Raw genomic sequence first — 25,047 nt, 5'->3', positions numbered from 1 at the left:
TAAATAAGGACATTAGAATTGCTGCATTTATATAGTACATATAAGAGTCATCTCTGGTTCCCATTAATATATGAACATTGTGAACCTTTTAAATTTTAAGTTTTTGAGGTTGCATATATCATGTTATTCATACCTTTCTCTTTTTATATGTTTAGCGATTGAATATATGAATAATTTGATAAAAAGACTCAATTGGACCGCTACAAACATGTGACATAACCTCAGTATAACGGACCTGTTTGGGAACTGAACACTGTTTCGCTACTTGATTGAGAACATAGTCGACGTCAGATCAACACGCCTCCTTGATTTGATTGGTCAAATGTTTTCAGTGAATTTTTCATTGAAAGTTTTTATTGAATGTTCTCTATTGATTGTTTCTTTGTATAAATACAACTGTTGATGTACACTATTTCCACTATTTCAGCTTGGCAATATTGATTTATATCTATTGTTAATATATTTAAACGCTCTTGAGAAAGACAGACTGTTGCCGTTGAAACGCGTTGAGCAATAAAAAACTTATTTTACCTTTCAAGTGAAAAACTTGTTTTTTTTACTAAGGAGCTGAACACCTAACTCTTTCTTGTGAGTATATATCAGTCATTCCACATATATTAGTGGATACTGCATGATTGTGAATCTTTTCCTGTAGAACAACCGGTTGAGCCTGAATGTGAGCTCTCTTCTGTGGACCAGCGCCTCCAAGCTTTTGCACCCCTTTTTTTTAGCCAAAAAACAGTTTGTTGGTTTACAAGTAAAGATATAAGAAGTTGCTTGTCAATGCCTAAGGTCTCTGACATACTTGATAAGGAGACTGCATATGGAGACATCAAATCCTAAAAGCTTTTCTTTAACTTGATAAAATATAAATTATCCTATATACTCTTGGGCAGCATACACATGGGGTTTTGATTCTTTCTCAGAGCTGTAACTACCAGGGTCTCAAAGGTCTCAGATGAGACTGGATTCTATTGGTCATTATTCACGTGTGCTGATTATATTATGTAGTCTCTATGGTGATGTATATCGATTAGGAATTAGTGTTGCTTTGGAAGGGATGTTGCTGACATAAAGGTTTATTATATTCCAACCCTGTTATGTCATATAGTGAACTACAGATAATTATAAAACTGGGTATTTTTAACCTATGTGTACATTTCTAGAAGCAGCTTTTCCATAGTTTGTTCACTTTGACAATTGTCCCTAATTAATCACACTAGTGAATCACACTATTACTCTTTAAGGGACAGAAAGTTCAAAACTGAAATATGCACAGGTGCATTTCAATTTTGAATATAAGTTTTTTTTCAATATACTTCTATTAGCAAAAATTGATCAGGTAAAAGTTATTACTGTTTCTCAGTGGTTACACACATATGCTCTGTCTGAAAATTTGTGCGCCAGTATTCAAGCTCAGAGAGTTGGTGGAGGTGTGTACTGTGCCTGTGAAGATTTAATTTGTGCCATACAAGCACTTGCTGACTCTCGGAGAAGGTGTGGTGTTTGAATACTTGTGGACTGGTCCTAATGTTAGTATATTAGAAAATGTTTCTGTTCAAAATAGGTTTTGACCTTTCGATCCCTTTAAAATCAGACTATGGAAATTCTTAGCAAATTTATTTTTGTGTAATCACTTGCCTTCAGAGACCTGTTTACTATTCCATTAATCCATTGCATGGTTTATGCCAATGTAGGCTTAAGGTACAAGTCATTATTTATTTAATAAAAAAACATAGGCTGATGCATATTGTCACTTTATTAAATATACATGATTTACACACACAAAAACTAAGATTATTTCCTGCTTAGTTTTATGTTGGTTACATAAATATGTGCACATAAAAGGAAGACAGATTGTCTGATACATAGCTTGAAAACCGCAGCACCACAATTATACAAACAATACACACATGCCATCTCCTAACACACATTACAGAACTATATTCTATTAAAATACAGGCAACTACTGACAATTATACAAAAAATAGTGCCTATCAAATTGTATTACTTTGACACAAACAAGTAAGCATATTTTTCACAACGGTGCGAAAATACTGTAGTCAGACCATTCAACAAATGAAAAAGATACAGTAAATCAGCTTCACACAATCAACAATAATTTCTATAATGCAGTGCAAGGAAATAATGATAAAATATGTAAAGTAATTAAAAAACTCCTTTTAAAATGGGATCAATTATAGCATAAACTTTGTTTTATTAAATACATTTTAATAAACAACAAAACAAATACTTTTATGTTTTAGATTTAAATATATTCAGTGTTTTTGGAGCAGCTAATATTCTGTTTAATTTCATTTTAATTCATCAACGTTTCTAAAATGGATGAACAAATTTGGCTGAAATTAAGAAGGTTAACTAAAGACTGATAATCACTACAAACACTGAACATTTGAAATATATGATTCATTTTTTCGAGTTATTAAAATGTGATAAGAGTCATGTTTTATCTCAGGATATAGGATACTTTTAAGACAACACAACTTCCAAAACTAATACATTATTATTCATGAAATTTTAAATTGTAATACGGTAGTTTACCTAACTTCTGATAAAGAAATGTTGTTTATTAAATTTGGAGGTCTAAAGCCTAAAACTTGATTATAGATTATTGTTTTCCTTAAAAAGTGTTTTCTTGGTTTTAATTAAAAAGTGTTTGCTTGTTTTTATTTTAACTTCTAATAGGGATTGTAGTAATTAGAAGCTTTTAATTGGAATGGAAAATGTTTTCGTGTGTATGGTTTAAACATAAATTCTAGGGAAGACTATTTGCATAGAGAGCTGGTCATGAACATATTAAATCTGACTCAAAGAGATTGAGAGAGTGAGAGATAATATTTTACGTTATATTTAGTGCAGCTGAAGAATTCTAAAGGGAACAGCAAGGGACTGAAATAGCTATAAAGAGGGTGAAGAAAGTAGTCTTTAGCTGGACCTCATGTTCTGCCATTTTAATAATCAGTAAGATTTTTGTTATGTTATTATTTTGAGTTCATGTATTAGAGTGCAGTGAGCAGAATCCCGGTTAAGATAACAGAGGTGGGTGGGGCAGCTACTCTATTTATTGCACTGGAGGAGGTTGCAAATAGGGCTGATATCAGTAGGGACTGAGTCCAACTTAAGGCTAACTATTCAAAAACAGGGTTAGAGTAAGGGTTAAGTAGTTTCAGGGTCTGGTCAGAGCGTGTTTGGGTTAACTGCTGGAAGGTGTTAACTCCATGGTGGGGGGGCTTTTTTTAACCTGCGTTGAGTTTTGTCCCCCAATTGAGTTTTATCTAAAATTGCTAGACCCCTTCTCCACAGCTTCCTTGACCTAATGTATACTCCTTACACCAGCTGAAAGGCAGCCTTATAATGAAGACAGCAGAAAATAAATATTCATTTACACTGATTGAACTTCCCACTGCAATAAGCCCTAACTAAAGATGACCCCCAAAGCAAAACTACCTATAACCATGACCCATTCCCCTACAACTAATATGCCTAACCACAATTAGTTCTTATTTAGTCCTATCTCAACTACATTATCCCCACATAGTAAGCCCTCCAACAACCCCTCTAAATCTAAACCAACTGGGCTATCCCCAGCATCTAAACCCTCACATTTGTTTTTTAAATTTAGCCAACTAGAATTAATTTAATTTAAACCCTGTATAATGTCCTTAACATAGTGATGAACTGTAATGACAGACTTGTTGCTGCTGAAGAAATAAGACTCTTGCTGGACTTCATGTAAGGCAATTTAAAGTATAGTTAGCTTTTTTAAGATATTAATTCATACAAAGGGTTAAAATTATAGAGTATTAATGGGATCATAAGGGGGTTTAGAATGAATGGGTGCTTAAGATTATAGGAGTTAACTGCTGGATAAACATTGTGGGATCCCTTGATTTTTAGAGACGTTTAAAAGTGGGGCTTTTGTACAGAAACTGGGCCAGGCTAGTGTGAACATGTTACGATTAGTATTATTTGCAGTAACTTGGTCATAGTAAGAGATTAATGTGGTTTGGATGAGGCTGGACCAACCTCTTTTAGGATTTATCATGGTAAGGCAGGGTCAGGGTTAGCTCAGATACCTACATTGCTCATACCCATATGACATAAGTGCTACAGACATTGCTATCAGCAGCTGCTTACTTGGCTGCACATTTTGATGTCTAAGACATGACAAACAGCCTCTAAAATCTTTTGGACTGCAGCTGTACAAATAAAGTCACTACACAAAATTTGCAGACAACATGTAGAGTTTCCACATGAATAAGTTTTGAAGTCTATCTTAGAGGTGTTTAGCCTTTATGTATGTAATATATTAAGCTATCGTTATATTTATAAACATTTTAATCTGGCTCAACAATCTCATTTAGGTCCCGATTACCAAAACCTTGCTGGCATGGAGAGAAAGTATGCAATTGTTTTTTGCATATTGAGCATACATTATACGTCTCTCATTAAGAAACCTGCTTAATGAGATAAAATGCTTCCAAGTAAGATTTACCTTTCTAAAATTCGGAGGGACCTTGAAGTACTGGCAAGACTTCTTAGATAATCTCGCCAGACAATACAGCTTTAGAGAATCATGCCCTTATAGTCTAACAGCTTCATATGAACGCTAATACCAACTAAAAACATTAATGATTAATAAAGCAGTAAAGAATTGGCAGCCAATGAATTAATAGTGTTTAATCCAAATTTGAAATATCTTACACTCATTAATATACGCAGTAGTTATTTTCTGCTTTTAGAAATAAAACATTTGTCTTTTTACAATATGTGGATTTGTGTCAGAGGTATTCCTTTATTGTCTGTTGTAGTATGACAGTGAGCAATGCAATTCCTCTGTCTTAAAGATGTAACTAATAAAACTAGAATTACCAGTAAAATAAACAGTCTTCTAAAACATGTAAACATTATCTACCACATGGTTAAATCGTATTCAAGTTGAAAAGCTTAACAAAATAACACCTACAAAAAGTTAACAAAAAGTCTTGGCAAGCTTTTGAAAAGGGGTTAGCACAGTTAGATTATAGGGACATGAAACCCATATGCTAAATCACTTGAATGATACAGCATAACTATAAAAAGCTGACAAGAAAATATCACCTGAACCATCTTTGTGTAAAAAATTAAGATAATTTACCTCAACATTTCTTCAGCTTACAATAGTAAGTTCTTTGGGAACAGTTATTCTTCAGCTGTTGTCAGCTGCATAAGAAAACAGCCAATCACATTCATCAGTGCCAATTTTTCTTTACTGTGATTTTGTGGGATTTCACTGAAATCTCGCAAAGTGTCACAGTAAACATGAATGCACCCACACATGCTCCCTTGTAAGTCCCAGGACTAGCATCCTGATTAGCTGTTTAAAATCCCTTTACTATGGCATGTGGCTACTGATGAAAATGTTGAGGTAAAATATCTTTTACTTATTGATGTTCAGGTGATATTTCTATGCTTTACTTTTAAGTGCTTCAACATTTGGGTATCAAGCCCCTCTACTAACAAAGTATTTGGGCTGTCATTTCTCAGACTATGGCAAAATGTTATTGTTTTAAACAAGGACAATCCCCCTGTGACCCCCCAAAATGGAAAATTCCTGATATCTTTTAAAATGTATAATAAATCTGAAATTACTTTAATTATTCTTAATTGTTTAAAATGATTATCTGTGTTTTTTATTTTTGTAAAACGCACTATTGCCAGCATTGTAACCTATCTGCTAACCAAAATATGGGGGAAATAATAAAGATTTAAACATTTTTAAACATCCTTTAGCGTATAATATCCTTTAGCGTATAATTAATTGCATATTATCATCATCAGGCCACAAAATGGAATGTACATAAGGTACTGTAATATTTTTCATGTTATAAATGACATTACTGGAAATGTTGGATAAATCAAATGTCTAACGAATGAAACATAAATAAGAGTGAGATTATGTGTCTTCGGCATCTTGCATATTTATTTTAAATTCACCATCTCATTTCAGGTCTCCATCACCATCTCCATGTATAGATTTCTTTATACGAAGCAACATGGTGGTAAGCCACTGATCCAGCCGTGATATTGAATCAAATTCTTTCACCTAAAGAGAAATTTAAATAATAAAAAAATTAAGTCATCTGATGCCTCACAAATTACGTGAACAGATGGAATTAGTATTGCACAAGAGAACGAAATTAACATATATATGTCTCAGTAAACGCCGAACTTGTGATCTCTCATTTGATGGGAGGAACAGAACTAGGTTCATAATGTCTTTAGAAATCTATGGAGTCTGACTGGCAATTTGATTAGACAGACCATTGGTAATGTGACAGCTTTACATTTATATCTAAAATTATTTTATGGATTTGTGCAATATCATTACCACTTGAATTGCCAGAGGAGCAAACAAGTACAGAGGTTTTGACTGTATGGATATCATTACATATAAAATGCTTCATGAGAAGATTAGCTGTTCTCAGCAAGTTCTTACTGATGCCCAGTAGTGCATCCATAGCTTATGTACACACTAAAATTACATTTCAAGCCAACATTTTTCTTGATTTGGGCTAAAATCTGGAATGTAGGGTCAGTTTAGCAACAGCAACAAGCCCTAAAAAATGTGGTAAAGCCATAGCAAATTATTTATATAAACTATAGTGGACAAGATTACAAGTGGGGCGCTAATTTATCGCAATGCCCAATTGCCCCCAAAATAATGTGCAAGTTTAATTTTTTAATAAAAGCAGTTTTAGGGGTTAAAGTGTGCGGGTGTTAGAAAAAAATGGCACTGAAAAGTGCCTTTGCATAGCGATCAATCGGAACTTTGTGTTCCCTGTAAATATATATGTATATTCTTATATACATATATATTTATGTGTTAATAAATGTATATACACATATAAACACATAAATATATATGTATATACATATATAAACACATAAATATAAATGTATATACACATATAAACACATAAATATAAATGTATATACACATAAATATATATGTATATACACATATAAAAACATAAATATATATGTATATACACATATAAACACATAAATATATATGTATATAGACATATAAACACATAAATATATATGTATATACACATATAAACACATAAATATATATGTATATACACATATAAACACATAAATATATATGTATTTATACACATATAAACACATAAATATATATGTATTTATACATATAAACACATAAATATATATGTATATACACATATAAACACATAAATATATATGTATATACACATATAAATACATAAATATATATATATGTATATATACATATAAACACATAAATATATATGTATATATACATATTCATATATATTTAAATCTGCTGCTATTGCTGTGCTACCTACCCCCTTCGCTGCACTAGGCTCTCATACCTTCTGACTACATGAGAACGAGGCTCTCACTGGAGCCTATGGAAGTGTGCTCTTGTGAGCGCAAAGCTTCCATGCAATGCGAACATGAGGTCGTGTTCGCATTGCGCCTAACTTGTAATACCAGCGCACATTTGTTTGCACTTAAAATCTGGCCCATTAAAAAAAATTGACACTCCTTGCAGGTGGAAATGTTTCCAAGTAGTGAACTTGTAGGCCTGCAATTGCCACTTGCGATGTTGTATTACAAAGTTAAATTTAACATTGTACAAGAGGTTTCTAATGCTCTGGCGCAACCAATCATGCTAGAGAAGGGAATGTCATTCAACCCGATTGGCGGACAGGTTAAAGAAGTAGTTTCTGCTTATTAAATATGTGGCAAAAGGTTCGTATAAGCGAACCTGCTCCACATAGCGGAATGCAGCTTCATAAATCTACCCCTTTAAGTCTTAAAATGAAGACAATGCAGTACAAAAAAGTATGAAGTGAATAAATGCTAGTTTAATTGCTTACTATACAACCCTGGCATACTTTTTCAAGAATTTTTTTTAGAACAATGTGTGTGTTGAGAGAAAACGCTGCTTTTTACGCAGTTTATCAACCAATCATCACACAGATAAACTCAGAGATCAGCACCACATATAAGAACCTCTTGTCAATCTTGGAGTTAAAAAACACAGCAATTTTGCTGCACAATCATATGCTGGGATGTGGAGCCTGTTTTTTTTACTATTAACCGATTAACATATGAAATTAACCTCTCTGTTCATTTTGGAACATTGCCATGAGTGATAAAACATGCTCTGTATGCAAATAAGATACTAATAAGAAGTTGACACGTTATCCAGGAGATCACATTTATCAATACCAGGTTGAAGATTTTGATTTAAAAGTTTAGGGGCCAGAGCGATCCTGAAATGCTAGTTAAATAGCAGCGGTCTAAAGACCTGTCTGATCGGATCAGGATAATTGACAGCCCTCTCTTGCGTGCCATATGTCAGAAGGTCTAGCAGGAGCAGCAGTAATTCATGACCAGTGGATGCAGGAATGATTGCCAAGGACAATGGCCAGAGAGCAGGTCAAAATTAGCTGACCAATGGATATAAAAGCAGATATAGCCAGCAGGTTATAATGTCAGGTGTTGACCAGCAGGTTACAAGTTACAGGTAATGAAGAAGAAGGGGATTAGTATCTCAGGATTCAATGCTTCTCCATCCTTGGTATTCCAAGAGTACTCAGAGAGCTTCACTGTGCAAGCCCATATGTACAGAGATAGACTGTGCTGAGTTATATATTGTCATTCTCAAAGTTTGAAAATTGCATATTTTGTTACTACTACACATGCATGTGTATATCTAGCATATTATAGGGCCTGTGTTATGGCTAGCATCTGGGGTTTTAGAGTGTTAAGGCCAGTATGTTTGCAGTGCGCTTATTGTCATAAGGTAATGATCTACTGTTGTTACTTTCAATCTAGTGGGTAACGGCCAGCAATTAAAATCACATGTATAAGTGAGCAGGACACAAAAGCAGATATTATTCAGCAGGGAAAGGTCAACAGAAAATAGCAGCAGGTAAAATTGCAAGTATAGGTCAGGTGGACACAGCTGTAGGTTATGGCCAGCTGCTACAATGACAGGTATAGGATAGTTAGACAAGGTAGGGGACAACCGAGTAAATAGTGCATATCCTCCCCTTAGTAGTAGCACACACCAGCCTAAAGATCAACACCCCACGTGAGGTAGACAATATAAAACAGAATTTATGTTTACCTGATAAATTACTTTCTCCAACGGTGTGTCCGGTCCACGGTGTCATCCTTACTTGTGGGATATTCTCTTCCCCAACAGGAAATGGCAAAGAGCCCAGCAAAGCTGGTCACATGATCCCTCCTAGGCTCCGCCTACCCCAGTCATTCGACCGACGTTAAGGAGGAATATTTGCATAGGAGAAACCATATGTTACCGTGGTGACTGTAGTTAAAGAAAATAAATTATCAGACCTGATTAAAAAAACCAGGGCGGGCCGTGGACCGGACACACCGTTGGAGAAAGTAATTTATCAGGTAAACATAAATTCTGTTTTCTCCAACATAGGTGTGTCCGGTCCACGGTGTCATCCTTACTTGTGGGAACCAATACCAAAGCTTTAGGACACGGATGAAGGGAGGGAGCAAATCAGGTCACCTAAATGGAAGGCACCACGGCTTGCAAAACCTTTCTCCCAAAAATAGCCTCAGAAGAAGCAAAAGTATCAAATTTGTAAAATTTAGAAAAAGTGTGCAGTGAAGACCAAGTCGCTGCCTTACATATCTGATCAACAGAAGCCTCGTTCTTGAAGGCCCATGTGGAAGCCACAGCCCTAGTGGAGTGAGCTGTGATTCTTTCAGGAGGCTGCCGTCCGGCAGTCTCATAAGCCAATCGGATAATGCTTTTAATCCAGAAGGAGAGAGAGGTAGAAGTTGCTTTTTGACCTCTCCGTTTACCAGAATAAACAACAAACAAAGACAAAGTTTGTCTGAAATCCTTAGTAGCTGCTAAGTAAAATTTGAGAGCACGAACTACATCCAAGTTGTGCAACAAACGTTCCTTCTTTGAAACTGGATTAGGACACAAAGAAGGCACAACTATCTCCTGGTTAATGTTTTTGTTAGAAACAACTTTTGGAAGAAAACCAGGTTTAGTACGCAAAACCACCTTATCTGCATGGAACACCAGATAAGGAGAAGAACACTGCAGAGCAGATAATTCTGAAACTCTTCTAGCAGAAGAAATTGCAACCAAAAACAAAACTTTCCAAGATAATAACTTAATATCAACGGAATGTAAGGGTTCAAACGGAACCCCCTGAAGAACTGAAAGAACTAGGTTGAGACTCCAAGGAGGAGTCAAAATTTTGTAAACAGGCTTGATTCTAACCAGAGCCTGAACAAAGGCTAGAACATCTGGCACAGCTGCCAGCTTTTTGTGAAGTAACACAGACAAGGCAGAAATCTGTCCCATCAAGGAACTTGCAGATAATCCTTTTTCCAATCCTTCTCGAAGGAAGGATAGACTCTTAGGAATCTTAACCTTGTCCCAAGGGAATCCTGCAGATTCACACCAACAGATATACCAAATTATGTGGTAATTTTTCTGGTTACAGGCTTTCAGGCCTGAACAAGAGTATTAATAACAGAATCTGAGAACCCTCGCTTTGATAAGATCAAGCGTTCAATCTCCAAGCAGTCAGCTGGAGTGGGTCGAACGGACCTAGAACAAGAAGGTCTCGTCTCAAAGGTAGCTTCCATGGTGGAGCCGATGACATATTCACCAGATCTGCATACCAAGTCCTGCGTGGCCACGCAGGAGCTATCAAAATCACCGACGCCCTCTCCTGATTGATCCTGGCTACCAGCCTGGGGATGAGAGGAAACGGCGGGAACACATAAGCTAGTTTGAAGGTCCAAGGTGCTACTAGTGCATCCACTAGAGCCGCCTTGGGATCCCTGGATCTGTACCCGTAGTAAGGAACTCTGAAGTTCTGACGAGAGGCCATCAGATCCATGTCTGGAATGCCCCACGGTTGAGTGACTTGGGCAAAGATTTCCGGATGGAGTTCCCACTCCCCCGGATGCAATGTCTGACGACTCAGAAAATCCGCTTCCCAATTTTCCACTCCTGGGATGTGGATAGCAGACAGGTGGCAGGAGTGAGACTCCGCCCATAGAATGATTTTGGTCACTTCTTCCATCGCTAGGGAACTCCTTGTTCCCCCCTGATGGTTGATGTATGAACTTGGCCCTCGCTAGCTGAGGCCAAGCTTTGAGAGCATTGAATATCGCTCTCAGTTCCAGAATATTTATCGGTAGAAGAGATTCTACCCGAGACCAAAGACCCTGAGCTTTCAGGGATCCCCAGACCGCGCCCCAGCCCATCAGACTGGCGTCGGTCGTGACAATGACCCACTCTGGTCTGCGGAAGGTCATCCCTTGTGACAGGTTGTCCAGGGACAGCCACCAACGGAATGAGTCTCTGGTCCTCTGATTTACTTGTATCTTCGGAGACAAGTCTGAATAGTCCCCATTCCACTGACTGAGCATGAACAGTTGTAATGGTCTTAGATGAATGCGCACAAAAGGAACTATGTCCATTGCCGCTACCATCAAACCTATCACTTCCATGCACTGCGCTATGGAAGGAAGAGGAACGGAATGAAGTATCCGACAAGAGTCTAGAAGTTTTGTTTTTCTGGCTTCTGTCAGAAAAATCCTCATTTCTAAGGAGTCTATTATAGTTCCCAAGAAGGGAACCCTCGTTGACGGAGATAGAGAACTCTTTTCCACGTTCACTTTCCATCCGTGAGATCTGAGAAAGGCCAGGACAATGTCCGTGTGAGCCTTTACTTGAGGAAGGGACGACGCTCGAATCAGAATGTCGTCCAAGTAAGGTACTACAGCAATGCCCCTTGGTCTTAGCACCGCCAGAAGGGACCCTAGTACCTATGAGAAAATCCTAGGAGCAGTGGCTAATCCGAAAGAAAACGCCACGAACTGGAAATGCTTGTCCAGGAATGCAAACCTTAGGAACCGATGATGTTCCTTGTGGATAGGAATATGTAGATACGCATCCTTGAAATCCACCTTGGTCATGAATTGACCTTCCTGGATGGAAGGAAGAAGTGTTCGAATGGTTTCCATCTTGAACGATGGAACCTAGAGAAACTTGTTCAAGATCTTGAGATCTAAGATTGGTCTGAACGTTCCCTCTTTTTTGGGAACTATGAACAGATTGGAGTAGAACCCCATCCCTTGTTCTCCTAATGGAACAGGATGAATCACTCCCATTTTTAGCAGGTCTTCTACCCAATGTAAGAATGCTTGTCTTCTTATGTGGTCTGAAGACAACTGAGACCTGTGGAACCTCCCCCTTGGAGGAAGCCCCTTGAACTCCAGAGAATAACCTTGGGAGACTATTTCTAGCGCCCAAGGATCCAGAACATCTCTTGCCCCAGCCTGAGCGAAGAGAGAGAGACTGCCCCCCACCAGATCCGGTCCCGGATCAGGGGCCCGCATTTCATGCTGTCTTGGTAGCAGTGGCAGGTTTCCTGGCCTGCTTTCCTTTGTTCCAGCCTTGCATAGGTCTCCAGGCTGGATTGGCTTGAGAAGTATTACCTTCCTGCTTAGAGGACGTAGCCCTTGGGGCTGATCCGTTTCTGCGAAAGGGACGAAACTTAGGTTTATTTTTGGTCTTGAAAAGACCTATCCTGAGGAAGGGCGTGGCCCTTGCCCCCAGTGATATCAGAGATAATCTCTTTCAAGTCAGGGCCAAAGAGTGTTTTCCCCTTGAAAGGAATGTCAAGCAATTTGTTCTTGGAAGACGCATCCGCTGCCCAAGATTTTAACCAAAGCGCTCTGCGCCACAATAGCAAACCCAGAATTTTTTCGCCGCTAACCTAGCCAATTGCAAGATGGCGTCTAGGGTGAAAGAATTAGCCAATTTAAGAGCACGAATTCTGTCCATAATCTCCTCATAAGAAGAAGAATTACTAATAATCGCCTTTCCTAGCTCATCAAACTAGAAACACGCGGCTGCAGTGACAGGGACAATGCATGCAATTGGTTGTAGAAGGGAACCTTGCTGAACAAACATCTTTAGCAGACCTTCTAATTTTTTATCCATAGGATCTTGGAAAGCACAACTATCTTCTATGGGTATAGTGGCGCGCTTGTGTAGAGTAGAAACCGCCCCCTCGACCTTGGGGACTGTCTGCCATCAGTCCTTTCTGGGGTCGACTATAGGAAAACAATTTTATAAATATGGGGGGAGGTACTAAAGGTATACCGGGCCTGTCCCATTCTTTACTAACAATGTACGCCACCCGCTTGGATATAGGAAAAGCTTCGGGGGGCCCCGGGGCCTCTAAGAACTTTTCCATTTTACATAGTGATTCTGGAATGACCAGATAATCACAATCATCCAAATTGGATAACACCTCCTTAAGCAGAGCGCGGAGATGTTCCAACTTAAATTTAAAAGTAATCACATCAGGTTCAGCTTGTTGAGAAATGTTTCCTAAATCTGAAATTTCTCCCTCAGACAAAACCTCCCTGGCCCCCTCAGACTGGTGTAGGGGCCCTTCAGAAACCATATCATCAGCGTTCTCATGCTCTACAGAATTTTCTAAAACAGAGCAGTCGCGCTTTCGCTGATAAGTGGGCATATTGGCTAAAATGTTTTTGATAGAATTATCCATTACAGCCGTTAAATGTTGCATAGTAAGGAGTATTGGCGCACTAGATGTACTAGGGGCCTCCTGTATGGGCAAGACTAGTGTAGACGAAGGAGGGGATGATGCAGTACCATGCTTACTCCCCTCACTTGAGGAATCATCTTGGGCATCATTTTTACTAAATTTTTTTATGACATAAAATACATATAGTTAAATGAGAAGGAACCTTGGTTTCCCCACAGTCAGAACACAATCTATCTGGTAGTTCAGACATGTTAAACAGGCATAAACTTGATAACAAAGCACAAAAAACGTTTTAAAATAAAACCGTTACTGTCACTTTAAATTTTAAACTAAACACACTTTATTACTGCAATTGCGAAAAAGTATGAAGGAATTGTTCAAAATTCACCAAAATTTCACCACAGTGTCTTAAAGCCTTAAAAGTATTGCACACCAAATTTGGAAGCTTTAACCCTTAAAATAACGGAACCGGAGCCGTTTTTATATTTAACCCCTTTACAGTCCCTGGAATCTGCTTTGCTGAGACCCAACCAAGCCCAAAGGGGAATACGATACCAAATGATGCCTTCAGAAAGACTTTTCTATGTATCAGAGCTCCACACACATGCAGCTGCATGCCATTGTTCTCAAAAACAAGTGCGCCATACCGGCGCGAAAATGAGGCTCTGACAAGGATTAGGGAAAGTCCCTAAAGAATAAGGTGTCTAAAACAGTGCCTGCCGATATAATCTTATCAAAATACCCAGATTAAATGATTCCTCAAGGCTAAATATGTGTTAATAATGAATCAATTTAGCCCAGAAAAAGTCTACAGTCTTAATAAGCCCTTGTGAAGCCCTTATTTACTATCTTAATAAACATGGCTTACCGGATCCCATAGGGAAAATGACAGCTTCCAGCATTACATCGTCTTGTTAGAATGTGTCATACCTCAAGCAGTAAGAGACTGCACACTGTTCCCCCAACTGAAGTTAATTGCTCTCAACAGTCCTGTGTGGAACAGCCATGGATTTTAGTTACGGTGCTAAAATCATTTTCCTCATACAAACAGAAATCTTCATCTCTTTTCTGTTTCTGAGTAAATAGTACATACCAGCACTATTTTAAAATAACAAACTCTTGATTGAATAATAAAAACTACAGTTAAACACTAAAAAACTCTAAGCCATCTCCGTGGAGATGTTGCCTGTACAACGGCAAAGAGAATGACTGGGGTAGGCGGAGCCTAGGAGGGATCATGTGACCAGCTTTGCTGGGCTCTTTGCCATTTCCTGTTGGGGAAGAGAATATCCCACAAGTAAGGATGACACCGTGGACCGGACACACCTATGTTGGAGAAATGAGTACAGTGTCTCCCTGGGTACCGAGACATGAACACACACACATATATATATATACACATTTAATTCTGCAGGATTGAGATTTTTTCAAAAGCTTGTTTATATCATGCATTTTTAAATGAACCATAAATTAGTAACACTAGAAATACAAAATAAATTCAATAAACACACATCATGTGTAGATTATATAGCACACTTACAGCTTCAGTGTATGCATCACTATTCTGTTCTTCATGGGCTTCCAACAATTTCTGTAAAATCATATTGGTAAGTTTACTGCCCAAACATTTGGAAAAAGCAATGCTTAAAGGGAAAATGTTATACAATATATATGAAAGAAAAGCAATTACATGTTAAATATATTTCATCATGATGCAATCAAATATACAGTCATTTCTATATCTCGGGTCATATCCTTAGGCAATACTCACCAGAAATAAACTAAGTCTCCTTGAGGTAAGGGACAGAACCAGACTCCTCCTCCTTACCTATATGTATAAAAGTCACTTCGCTTAGCAGACCCTCCATTGTTAGTGATTGGACATGCACAGGACAAGACAAAAGGATAGGAGCCTGGTAATTATTGTCTAGGGATATGAAACAATATATAGTTGCTGTACATATGATTTGATTTATGTTTATCTTGGCTCACCCTAACAAATACTCAAGAATGAACAACTACCAAAACGAACAACTGCAAAGTAATATGGAAAGGAAATCATCAAGTTTGGATGAAACACAAACAAGTTTGGCCTCCTATGATATCTGTGATCAGAAAACTTACTCAAGGAAAATTACTGAAGAACTATGGGACTTGTTTTTTGCTTTATGTCATTAACTCTTTCTCGGGCATTCCCCAGTTATCTGTCAGTTGCAGAGAAACTGTTTTGTGTAACTTCCATTCTGTTTGAAATAGCTGGGCACAGATTACAAATTGAGCGCAAAAATATTAGCGCTTTTGCGTGTTAACATTGCTCAAGCACAATCAAAAGCACTTCTACTTTTACATTGATTTTACAATAGTAAGTCCAAAGTTATTTTTTTAACGTGAGTAATAGTCTAGGGTACATTAACATCTGCATGTCAGATTGCACCGGTGTGTTATATACCTCACATAATAGACTTTATGTCGGATATATCACTTGAGCACTTAGCCAAGGGTGCACAAGTAGTGAAGTTCTTCATGTAGTTCATTGCGATACTGTTAATATTAATGGTTTACTTTACGTATTAAAAAGATCTACATTTTACAGAGGTATTTTGGATTGAGCACAACACTTAAAGTGAAAGTCAAGTCAAAATTAAACTTTCATGATTTGGATAGGGCATGCAATTTTAAACAACTTTCCAATTTACTTTTATCATCAAATTTGCTTTGCTCTCTTGGTATTCTTTGTGGAAAGCTACACCTAGGTAGTCCCATATGTTAATTTCTAAGCTGTTAATCTGCCTCTTATCTCAATGCATTTTAACAGACACTGCTAGTTCATGTGTGTCATATAGATAACATTGTGCTCACTCCCGTGGAGTTATTTAAGAGTCAGCACTGATTGGCTAAGATGCACGTCTGTCAAAATAACTGAGATAAAGGAGCAGTTTGCAGAGGCTTAGAAACCAGGTAATCACATAGTTAAAAAAGTATATTAATATAACCGTGTTGGTTATGCAAATCTGGAGAATGGGTACGGGGAATGGGTAATAAAAGGGATTATATTTCTTTTTAAACAATAAAAATTCTGGAGTAGACTGTTCCTTTAACTAACCACTTACTAATAGCGCTACCTGAGACATCTATTAACAGCAAAGGGTGCACTAAAAAACCTTTATATACCTTCCTTACAAGATGTTCTGGAAGTGTTTGTGTGTGAATGCTATGTTTCTAATCTCTAAGGCACTGATAGAAAGTTCAGAAGCTATGTTGTCCCACAGACCTTGAATACACTGATCTTGACACAAGTACCCCCCAATTGTAAGGGCTTAGATCACTATTGATTCAATAGTGAGACCCAAGTAGGGTGACCCAAGATGGTTCCATGCCTCAAACCACCAGGAAAAGAGGGCTTTGACCAGGAGCCAGTCAACACCAGGAAGGCCCTACCAAAGACATTAGTTTACATTGTATTCTTACACCACCTGGTTTCAATGAAAAGGACTACAAACTACCATGTGCCCATTATTTTGCTTATGAGCATCAGTGCCAGTCCACAATCCAGAAAGAGCTGAAGCATTTCAGAGAATGTGTGAACACTCCCCTAAGGTACAAAGCAGACTGCCATCAAAACTAGGGGATAGCCTAGTAAAACATAACTGAGAAGAGTGACTTTTATACAGGTAATGAGGACAACTCTGGTCTGTTTATAACCTGGGAGAGGTAATTTATTTCTGGTGAATGTTGGCTAGGGTGAGCTAAGATAGTTCTAAGAAATCAGTTGAAATGTAATTGAAACTAGAAGGGAATGCATGCATGTTCTGTACCAAGTTATTTATTGCTCATTGACTTACAGGTATCTTTAAATGAAAATCTGATAGTGAGATACTTTTTACAAAATTGGACAAACAATATACATTGTTAGTACTTACATGTAAGTATTTATATGTAAAAGAGCTGAAATTATCTCTAGACATACAGCATTTGTATAATTGATAGGCTTGTTCACAGCACCTCAAAGTATATATGATACAGGATGATAAAGGCCAAAACATTAATTTAGTAAAAATAACATAAAGTGATAGTAATCTCTCTTCTTTATAAAAACAGATCTGGAATGTTAATGATATTTTAGATGGAATTTAATTCAGCAGTTGTAATGAAAATGTGCTATAACTTACTTTTTAATATAGATATGAAATTCAAATATTCCATGCTACGCCGCCCACTTCAAAAGTCAATATTTCTGTGGGCTAATGGTTTGAATTGCTGTCCAATCAGAGCTCTAGCTACAACAAAGGGCACCCAAAGGGGAGAGCGCTGATTGAACAACAATTCAAACTGTTAGCTCACACAAGAATTTACTTTGGAAGTGGGCGGCGGAGCGCAGGGAATTTGAATTCCATATCTACATTAAAAAGTAAGTTATAGAAAAAGTAAGTTATAGTTAAAGATTTGTGTGGGGGCTTTTATCTTGGAATGTGATTGATAACCTGACTTACAGATACTGTAGTATTATTAGTGGTATCACCAGTGGGGCACTAGCCCCCTCCAATATAATAGCTGCCCACCAACTGATATTAGCCCTAATTTTCCCACCCCACTCTGCTCAGGCTCTGTTTTATAAAGGGAAGAGTTTACCATCACTTTAAGAACAAATCTAAAACTGAAATTATTAAAATCAATTAGCAGATAATGTAAATGCTTTATGAATACAGACGATTTCAGCTCTTTTACAAGAGTACTAACATGACATATTTTGTTCAAATCAATACTTTAGAAGTAAACTTACACGGTATTCAAAAAATCCAAAATTGGGTAAAAAATGTTTACCTTCATTGTAAAGCACTTTTGTTTATATTGGGTGAATTTGCTTGTAATTAACTACTGTTTCTCTGTGGCACTCCAAATTCTTCCCACCCCAAATACTCAGACCCACAAATAGACCAAACAGCAGACTATTTATGACCTGTTCAAAAAAAAGATTATATCAATACATATAAACACTAACCTTTAATAGCTTGCACTCTCTTGAATCTGAGAAAGCAGGAAACATTTCTTCATATTTGTCTACAGCAAACTAAAAATAGATAGTTGTGATTAGACATAGTAAGCCCTTAAAATTCATATTATCCATGAAATATACATCAGGGGTTTGATACATTGGGGTTTTTTTTTAATGATGAGAATCTCTACTACTCATACAATTATACATTTATTAATCAACACATTACACATAATTTACATGAACATAACAAAACAGAAAATAATTCAAACAAAAAAATATTAAGGACTATACAAATGGTTTACCTTTGCATTAAGTTCATCTACAATTAAATGGCAAAGAGCCGCTTTGAAGAAATATTCTTTCGCACTGTACTTGAGCAGAGGATTATCCATTGTACTTGTTCCAATCTATGCAAAGAATCAGAATTATGATTTGTGTACAATTCATATCTTTTTTCAATGCTGTATAGCAATTAAAAAAGCAGAGCAAGGGAGTAACAATTAGAATGTCATCATGAAAATAAAAACATTCAAAATAATGTGTCAAATATTGTCATGTCAGTACAGCATCACTTTATAATGTAGTCCTTGGTCATTTGTTTTCTGTCCAAATATGAGAAAATTTGTGTCTGAGCACTGATATTTGTGTATAATTTCTCTTAATCAGGCACAAAGAGGTGAAACAAGCATTTATGTAGCATGCAAATCAGCAACACTGCATTACAGTACAAGTCTCCTTGTAAACATTTCAATATTGCAAATGAACAGGGATTGCATCTTGCACTAGTTAGTTTAACCCCTTAATGACCACAGCACTTTTCCATTTTCTGTCCATTTGGGACCAAGGCTATATTTACATTTTTGCAGTGTTTGTGTTTAGCTGTAATTTTCCTCTTACTCGTTTACTGTACCCACACATATTATATACCGTTTTTCTCGCCATTAAATGGACTTTCTAAAGATACCATTATTTTCATCACATCTTATAATTTACTATAAAAAAAAATATAAAATATGAGGAAAAATGGAAAAAAATACACTTTTTCTAACTTTGACCCCCAAAATCTGTTACATATCTACAACCACCAAAAAACACCCATGCTAAATAGTTTCTAAATCTTGTCCTGAGTTTAGAAATACCCAATGTTTACACGTTCTTTGCTTTTTTTGCAAGTTATAGGGAAATAAATACAAGTAGCACTTTGCTATTTCCAAACCATTTTTTTTCTCAAAATTAGCGCTAGTTACATTGGGACACTGATATCTTTCAGGAATCCCTGAATATCCCTTGACATGTATATATTTTTTTAGTAGACATCCCAAAGTATTGATCTAGGCCCATTTTGGTATATTTCATACCACCATTTCACCGCCAAAAGCGATCAAATTCAAACAATCGTTCACTTTTTCACAAATTTGTTCACAAACTTTCGGTTTCTCACTGAAATTATTTACAAACAGCTTGTGCAATTATGGCATAAATGGTTGTAAATTCTTCTCTGGGATCCCCTTTGTTCAGAAATAGCAGACATATATGGCTTTGGCGTTGTTTTTTGGTAATTAGAAGGCCGCTAAATGCCACTGCGCACCACACGTGTATTATGCCCAGCAGTTAAGGGGTTACTTAGGGAGCTTTTAGGGAGCTTGTAGGGTTAATTTTAGCTTTAGTGTAATGTAGTAGACGACCCCAAGTATTGATCTAGGCCCATTTTGGTATATTTATGCCACCATTTCACCGCGAAATGCGATCAAATTAAAAAAAACTTTACATTTTTCACAATTTTAGGTTTCTCACTGAAATTATTTACAAACAGCTTGTGCAATTATGGCACAAATGGTTGTAAATGCTTCTCTGGGATCCCCTTTGTTCAGAAATAGCAGCCATATATGGCTTTGGCATTGCTTTTTGGTAATTAGAAGGCCGCTAAATGCCGCTGCGCACCACACGTGTATTATGCCCAGCAGTGCAGGGGTTAATTAGGGAGCTTTTAGGGAGCTTGTATGGTTAAATTTAGCTTTAGTGTAGTGTAGTAGACAACCCAAAGTATTGATCTAGGCCCATTTTAGTATATTTCATGCCACCATTTTACCGCCAAATGCGATCAAATTTAAAAAAAAAAGTTAAATTTTTCACAATTTTAGGTTTCTCACTGAAATTATTTACAAACAGCTTGTGCAATTATGGCACAGATGGTTGTAAATGCTTCTCTGGGATACCCTTTGTTCAGAAATAGCAGACATATATAACTTTGGCGTTGCTTTCTGGTAATTAGAAGGCCGCTAAATGCTGCTGGGCCTCACACGTGTATTATGGCTAGCAGTGAAGGGGTTAATTAGGGAGTTTGTAGGGAGCTTGCAGGGTTAATTTTAGCTTTAGTGTAGAGATCAGCCTCCCACCTGACACATCCCACCCCCTGATCCCTCCCAAACAGCTCCCTTCCCTCCCCCACCCCACAAATGTCCCTGCCATCTTAAGTACTAGCAGAAAGTCTGCCAGTACTAAAATAAAAGGGTTTTTAAAAATAATAAAAAAAATTTTTTTTAGCATATTTACATATGCTACTGTGTAGGATCCCCCCTTAGCCCCCAACCTCCCTGATCCCCCCCAAAACCGCTCTCTAACCCTCCCCTCTGCCTTATTGGGCGCCATCTTGGGTACTGGCAGCTGTCTGCCAGTACCCAGTTTGCAAGAAAATATGGGTTTTTTTATTTTTTCCCCGTTTTTTCTGTAGTGTAGCTTCCCCCTCCCCACAGACCAACCCCCACCACCTAACTGATGTGTTTTTTATCTGATTTTTTAAAAAAAAATTACAGTTTTTTTTTTTATTTTCCTACACTTTTTTTCTGTGTGTAGCGGTTCCCACCCGCTCCCTCCCTGTGCACGCGCCCGCCCCCACCCTCCCGTGCACGCGCGCGTCAGTGCGCGCCCCCTGGCATCCCCTCACACGATCCCGCCCCCCTCCACATCACGAGGGCCATTGATGGCCGCCACCCGCCTCCCGGTCCGGCTCCCACCCACCAACGCAGTAAGCCACCGATCTCCGGTGCAGAGAGGGCCACAGAGTGGCTCTCTCTGCACCGGATGGCTTAAAAAGATTATTGCAGGATGCCTCCATATCGAGGCATCACTGCAATAACTGGAAAGCAGCTGGATGCGAGCAGGGTCGCTTCCAGCTGTTTTCCACACCGAGGACGTGCAGGGTACGTCCTCAGGCGTTAACTGCCTTTTTTTTGAGGACGTACCCTGCACGTCATCGGTCGTTAAGGGGTTAAAGAGCATCGTTTTCATCACAGCATCGTTATATGATACTATTCACACAGGATGAAACATAAAAGAGGATGAAAGTAAATATGAAACTATCATTATTCAGACAGAACATGTAATTTTAAAGGGACATTCCAACAAAAATTGGAATCTACATGGATGCATTTCAGTTTTGAAGAGGAGCATTTTAGTAATATACACGTATTAGCAAAAATGCTAATAAAAGCCATTCTTTATATCAATTTTTATGAATCATCTCAAATGCTATTTCAGAGGAGATATCATGTTGATTAATTCATCTATTTATATGAAAGCATTTATTAAATCTCCATACTGTAAGTTTCACTGCACAGAAAACATAATTTATGCTTACCTGATAAATTCCTTTCTCCTGTAGTGTAGTCAGTCCACGGGTCATCATTACTTCTGGGATATTAACTCCTCCCCAACAGGAAGTGCAAGAGGATCACCCAAGCAGAGCTGCTATATAGCTCCTCCCCTCTACGTCACACCCAGTCATTCGACCGAGAACCAAACGAGAAAGGAGAAACCATAGGGTGCAGTGGTGACTGGAGTATAAAAAATTTAGACCTGCCATAAAAACAGGGCGGGCCGTGGACTGACTACACTACAGGAGAAAGGAATTTATCAGGTAAGCATAAATTATGTTTTCTCCTGTTAAGTGTAGTCAGTCCACGGGTCATCATTACTTCTGGGATACCAATACCAAAGCTAAAGTACACGGATGACGGGAGGGACAGGCAGGATCTTTATACGGAAGGGACCACTGCCTGAAGAACCTTTCTCCCAAAAACAGCCTCCGAAGAAGCAAAAGTGTCAAATTTGTAAAATTTGGAAAAAGTATGAAGAGAAGACCAAGTTGCAGCCTTGCAAATCTGTTCAACAGAGGCCTCGTTCTTAAAGGCCCAAGTGGAAGCCACAGCTCTAGTGGAATGAGCTGTAATTCTTTCAGGAGGCTGCTGTCCAGCAGTCTCATAGGCTAAACGTATTATGCTACGAAGCCAAAAAGAGAGAGAGGTAGCAGAAGCTTTTTGACCTCTCCTCTGTCCAGAATAAACGACAAACAGGGAAGAAGTTTGGCGAAAATCTTTAGTTGCCTGTAAATAAAATTTCAGGGCACGGACTACATCTAGATTGTGCAGAAGTCGTTCCTTCTTTGAAGAAGGATTAGGACACAATGATGGCACAACAATCTCTTGATTGATATTCTTGTTAGTGACAACCTTAGGTAAGAACCCAGGTTTAGTACGCAGAACTACCTTATCTGAATGAAAAATCAGATACGGAGAATCACAATGTAAGGCTGATAACTCAGAGACTCTACGAGCCGAGGAAATAGCCATTAAAAACAGAACTTTCCAAGATAACAGCTTGATATCAATGGAATGAAGGGGTTCAAACGGAACACCCTGTAAAACGTTAAGAACTAAATTTAAGCTCCATGGTGGAGCAACAGTCTTAAACACAGGCTTCATCCTGGCCAAAGCCTGGCAAAAAGCCTGAACGTCTGGAACTTCTGACAGACGCTTGTGTAAAAGAATGGACAGAGCTGAGATCTGTCCCTTTAAGGAACTAGCAGATAAACCCTTTTCTAAACCTTCTTGTAGAAAAGACAATATCCTAGGAATCCTAACCTTACTCCATGAGTAACTCTTGGATTCGCACCAATGTAAGTATTTACGCCATATTTTATGGTAAATCTTTCTGGTAACAGGCTTCCTAGCCTGTATTAAGGTATCAATAACTGACTCCGAAAAACCACGCTTTGATAAAATCAAGCGTTCAATTTCCAAGCAGTCAGCTTCAGAGAAATTAGATTTTGATGTTTGAAAGGACCCTGAATTAGAAGGTCCTGTCTCAGAGGCAGAGACCAAGGTGGACAGGATGACATGTCCACTAGATCTGCATACCAGGTCCTGCGTGGCCACGCAGGCGCTATCAGAATCACCGATGCTCTCTCCTGTTTGATCCTGGCAATCAATCGAGGAAGCATCGGGAAGGGTGGAAACACATAGGCCATCCCGAAGGTCCAAGGTGCTGTCAAAGCATCTACCAGGACTGCTCCCGGGTCCCTGGACCTGGACCCGTAACAAGGAAGCTTGGCGTTCTGGCGAGACGCCATCAGATCTATTTCTGGTTTGCCCCAAAGTCGAAGTATTTGGGCAAAGATCTCCGGATGAAGTTCCCACTCCCCCGGATGAAAAGTCTGACGACTTAGGAAATCCGCCTCCCAGTTCTCCACTCCAGGAATGTGGATCGCTGACAGGTGGCAAGAGTGAGACTCTGCCCAGCGAATTATCTTTGATACTTCCATCATCGCTAGGGAGCTTCTTGTCCCTCCTTGATGGTTGATGTAAGCTACAGTCGTGATGTCGTCCGACTGAAACCTGATGAACCCCCGAGTTGTTAACTGAGGCCAAGCCAGAAGGGCATTGAGAACTGCTCTCAATTCCAGAATGTTTATTGGAAGGAGACTCTCCTCCTGAGTCCATGATCCCTGAGCCTTCAGGGAATTCCAGACAGCGCCCCAACCTAGTAGGCTGGCGTCTGTTGTTACAATTGTCCAATCTGGTCTGCTGAATGGCATCCCCCTGGACAGATGTGGCCGAGAAAGCCACCATAGAAGAGAATTTCTGGTCTCTTGATCCAGATTCAGAGTAGGGGACAAATCTGAGTAATCCCCATTCCACTGACTTAGCATGCACAATTGCAGCGGTCTGAGATGTAGGCGTGCAAAGGGTACTATGTCCATTGCCGCTACCATTAAGCCGATTACCTCCATGCATTGAGCCACTGACGGGTGTTGAATGGAATGAAGGACACGGCAAGCATTTTGAAGCTTTGTTAACCTGTATTCTGTCAGGTAAATCTTCATTTCTACAGAATCTATAAGAGTCCCCAAGAAGGGAACCCTTGTGAGTGGTAAGAGAGAACTCTTCTCTTCGTTCACCTTCCACCCATGCGACCTTAGAAATGCCAGTACTAACTCTGTATGAGACCTGGCAGTTTGAAAGCTTGACGCTTGTATCAGAATGTCGTCTAGATACGGAGCCACCGAAATTCCTCGCGGTCTTAGCACCGCCAGAAGAGAGCCCAGAACCTTTGTGAAGATTC

The 25,047-nt window shown here is 38.5% G+C and overlaps 1 protein-coding gene across 1 annotated transcript in view; it reads right to left on the bottom strand.

Moving 5' to 3' along the window:
* Positions 1-5,129: 5,129 nt before the first annotated feature.
* The window catches only part of NAPB (NSF attachment protein beta), an 87,886-nt gene continuing 67,968 nt past the window's right edge, over positions 5,130-25,047 (bottom strand). The window contains exons 8-11 of the mRNA XM_053712185.1: positions 18,951-19,055; positions 18,652-18,720; positions 15,193-15,243; positions 5,130-6,106 (exon numbers count right to left, since the gene is read on the bottom strand). Coding sequence (XP_053568160.1) covers positions 6,002-6,106; positions 15,193-15,243; positions 18,652-18,720; positions 18,951-19,055 — 330 coding nt within the window. The 3' untranslated portion in view covers positions 5,130-6,001. The remainder of the gene's footprint in view (positions 6,107-15,192; positions 15,244-18,651; positions 18,721-18,950; positions 19,056-25,047) is intronic.

This window comes from Bombina bombina, chromosome 4 (genome assembly GCF_027579735.1).
Source record: "Bombina bombina isolate aBomBom1 chromosome 4, aBomBom1.pri, whole genome shotgun sequence".
Taxonomy (NCBI): Eukaryota; Metazoa; Chordata; class Amphibia; order Anura; family Bombinatoridae; genus Bombina; species Bombina bombina.
The sequence above is the reverse complement of the archived record's forward strand: the minus strand, read 5'-3'. Positions and strand labels throughout refer to the sequence as shown.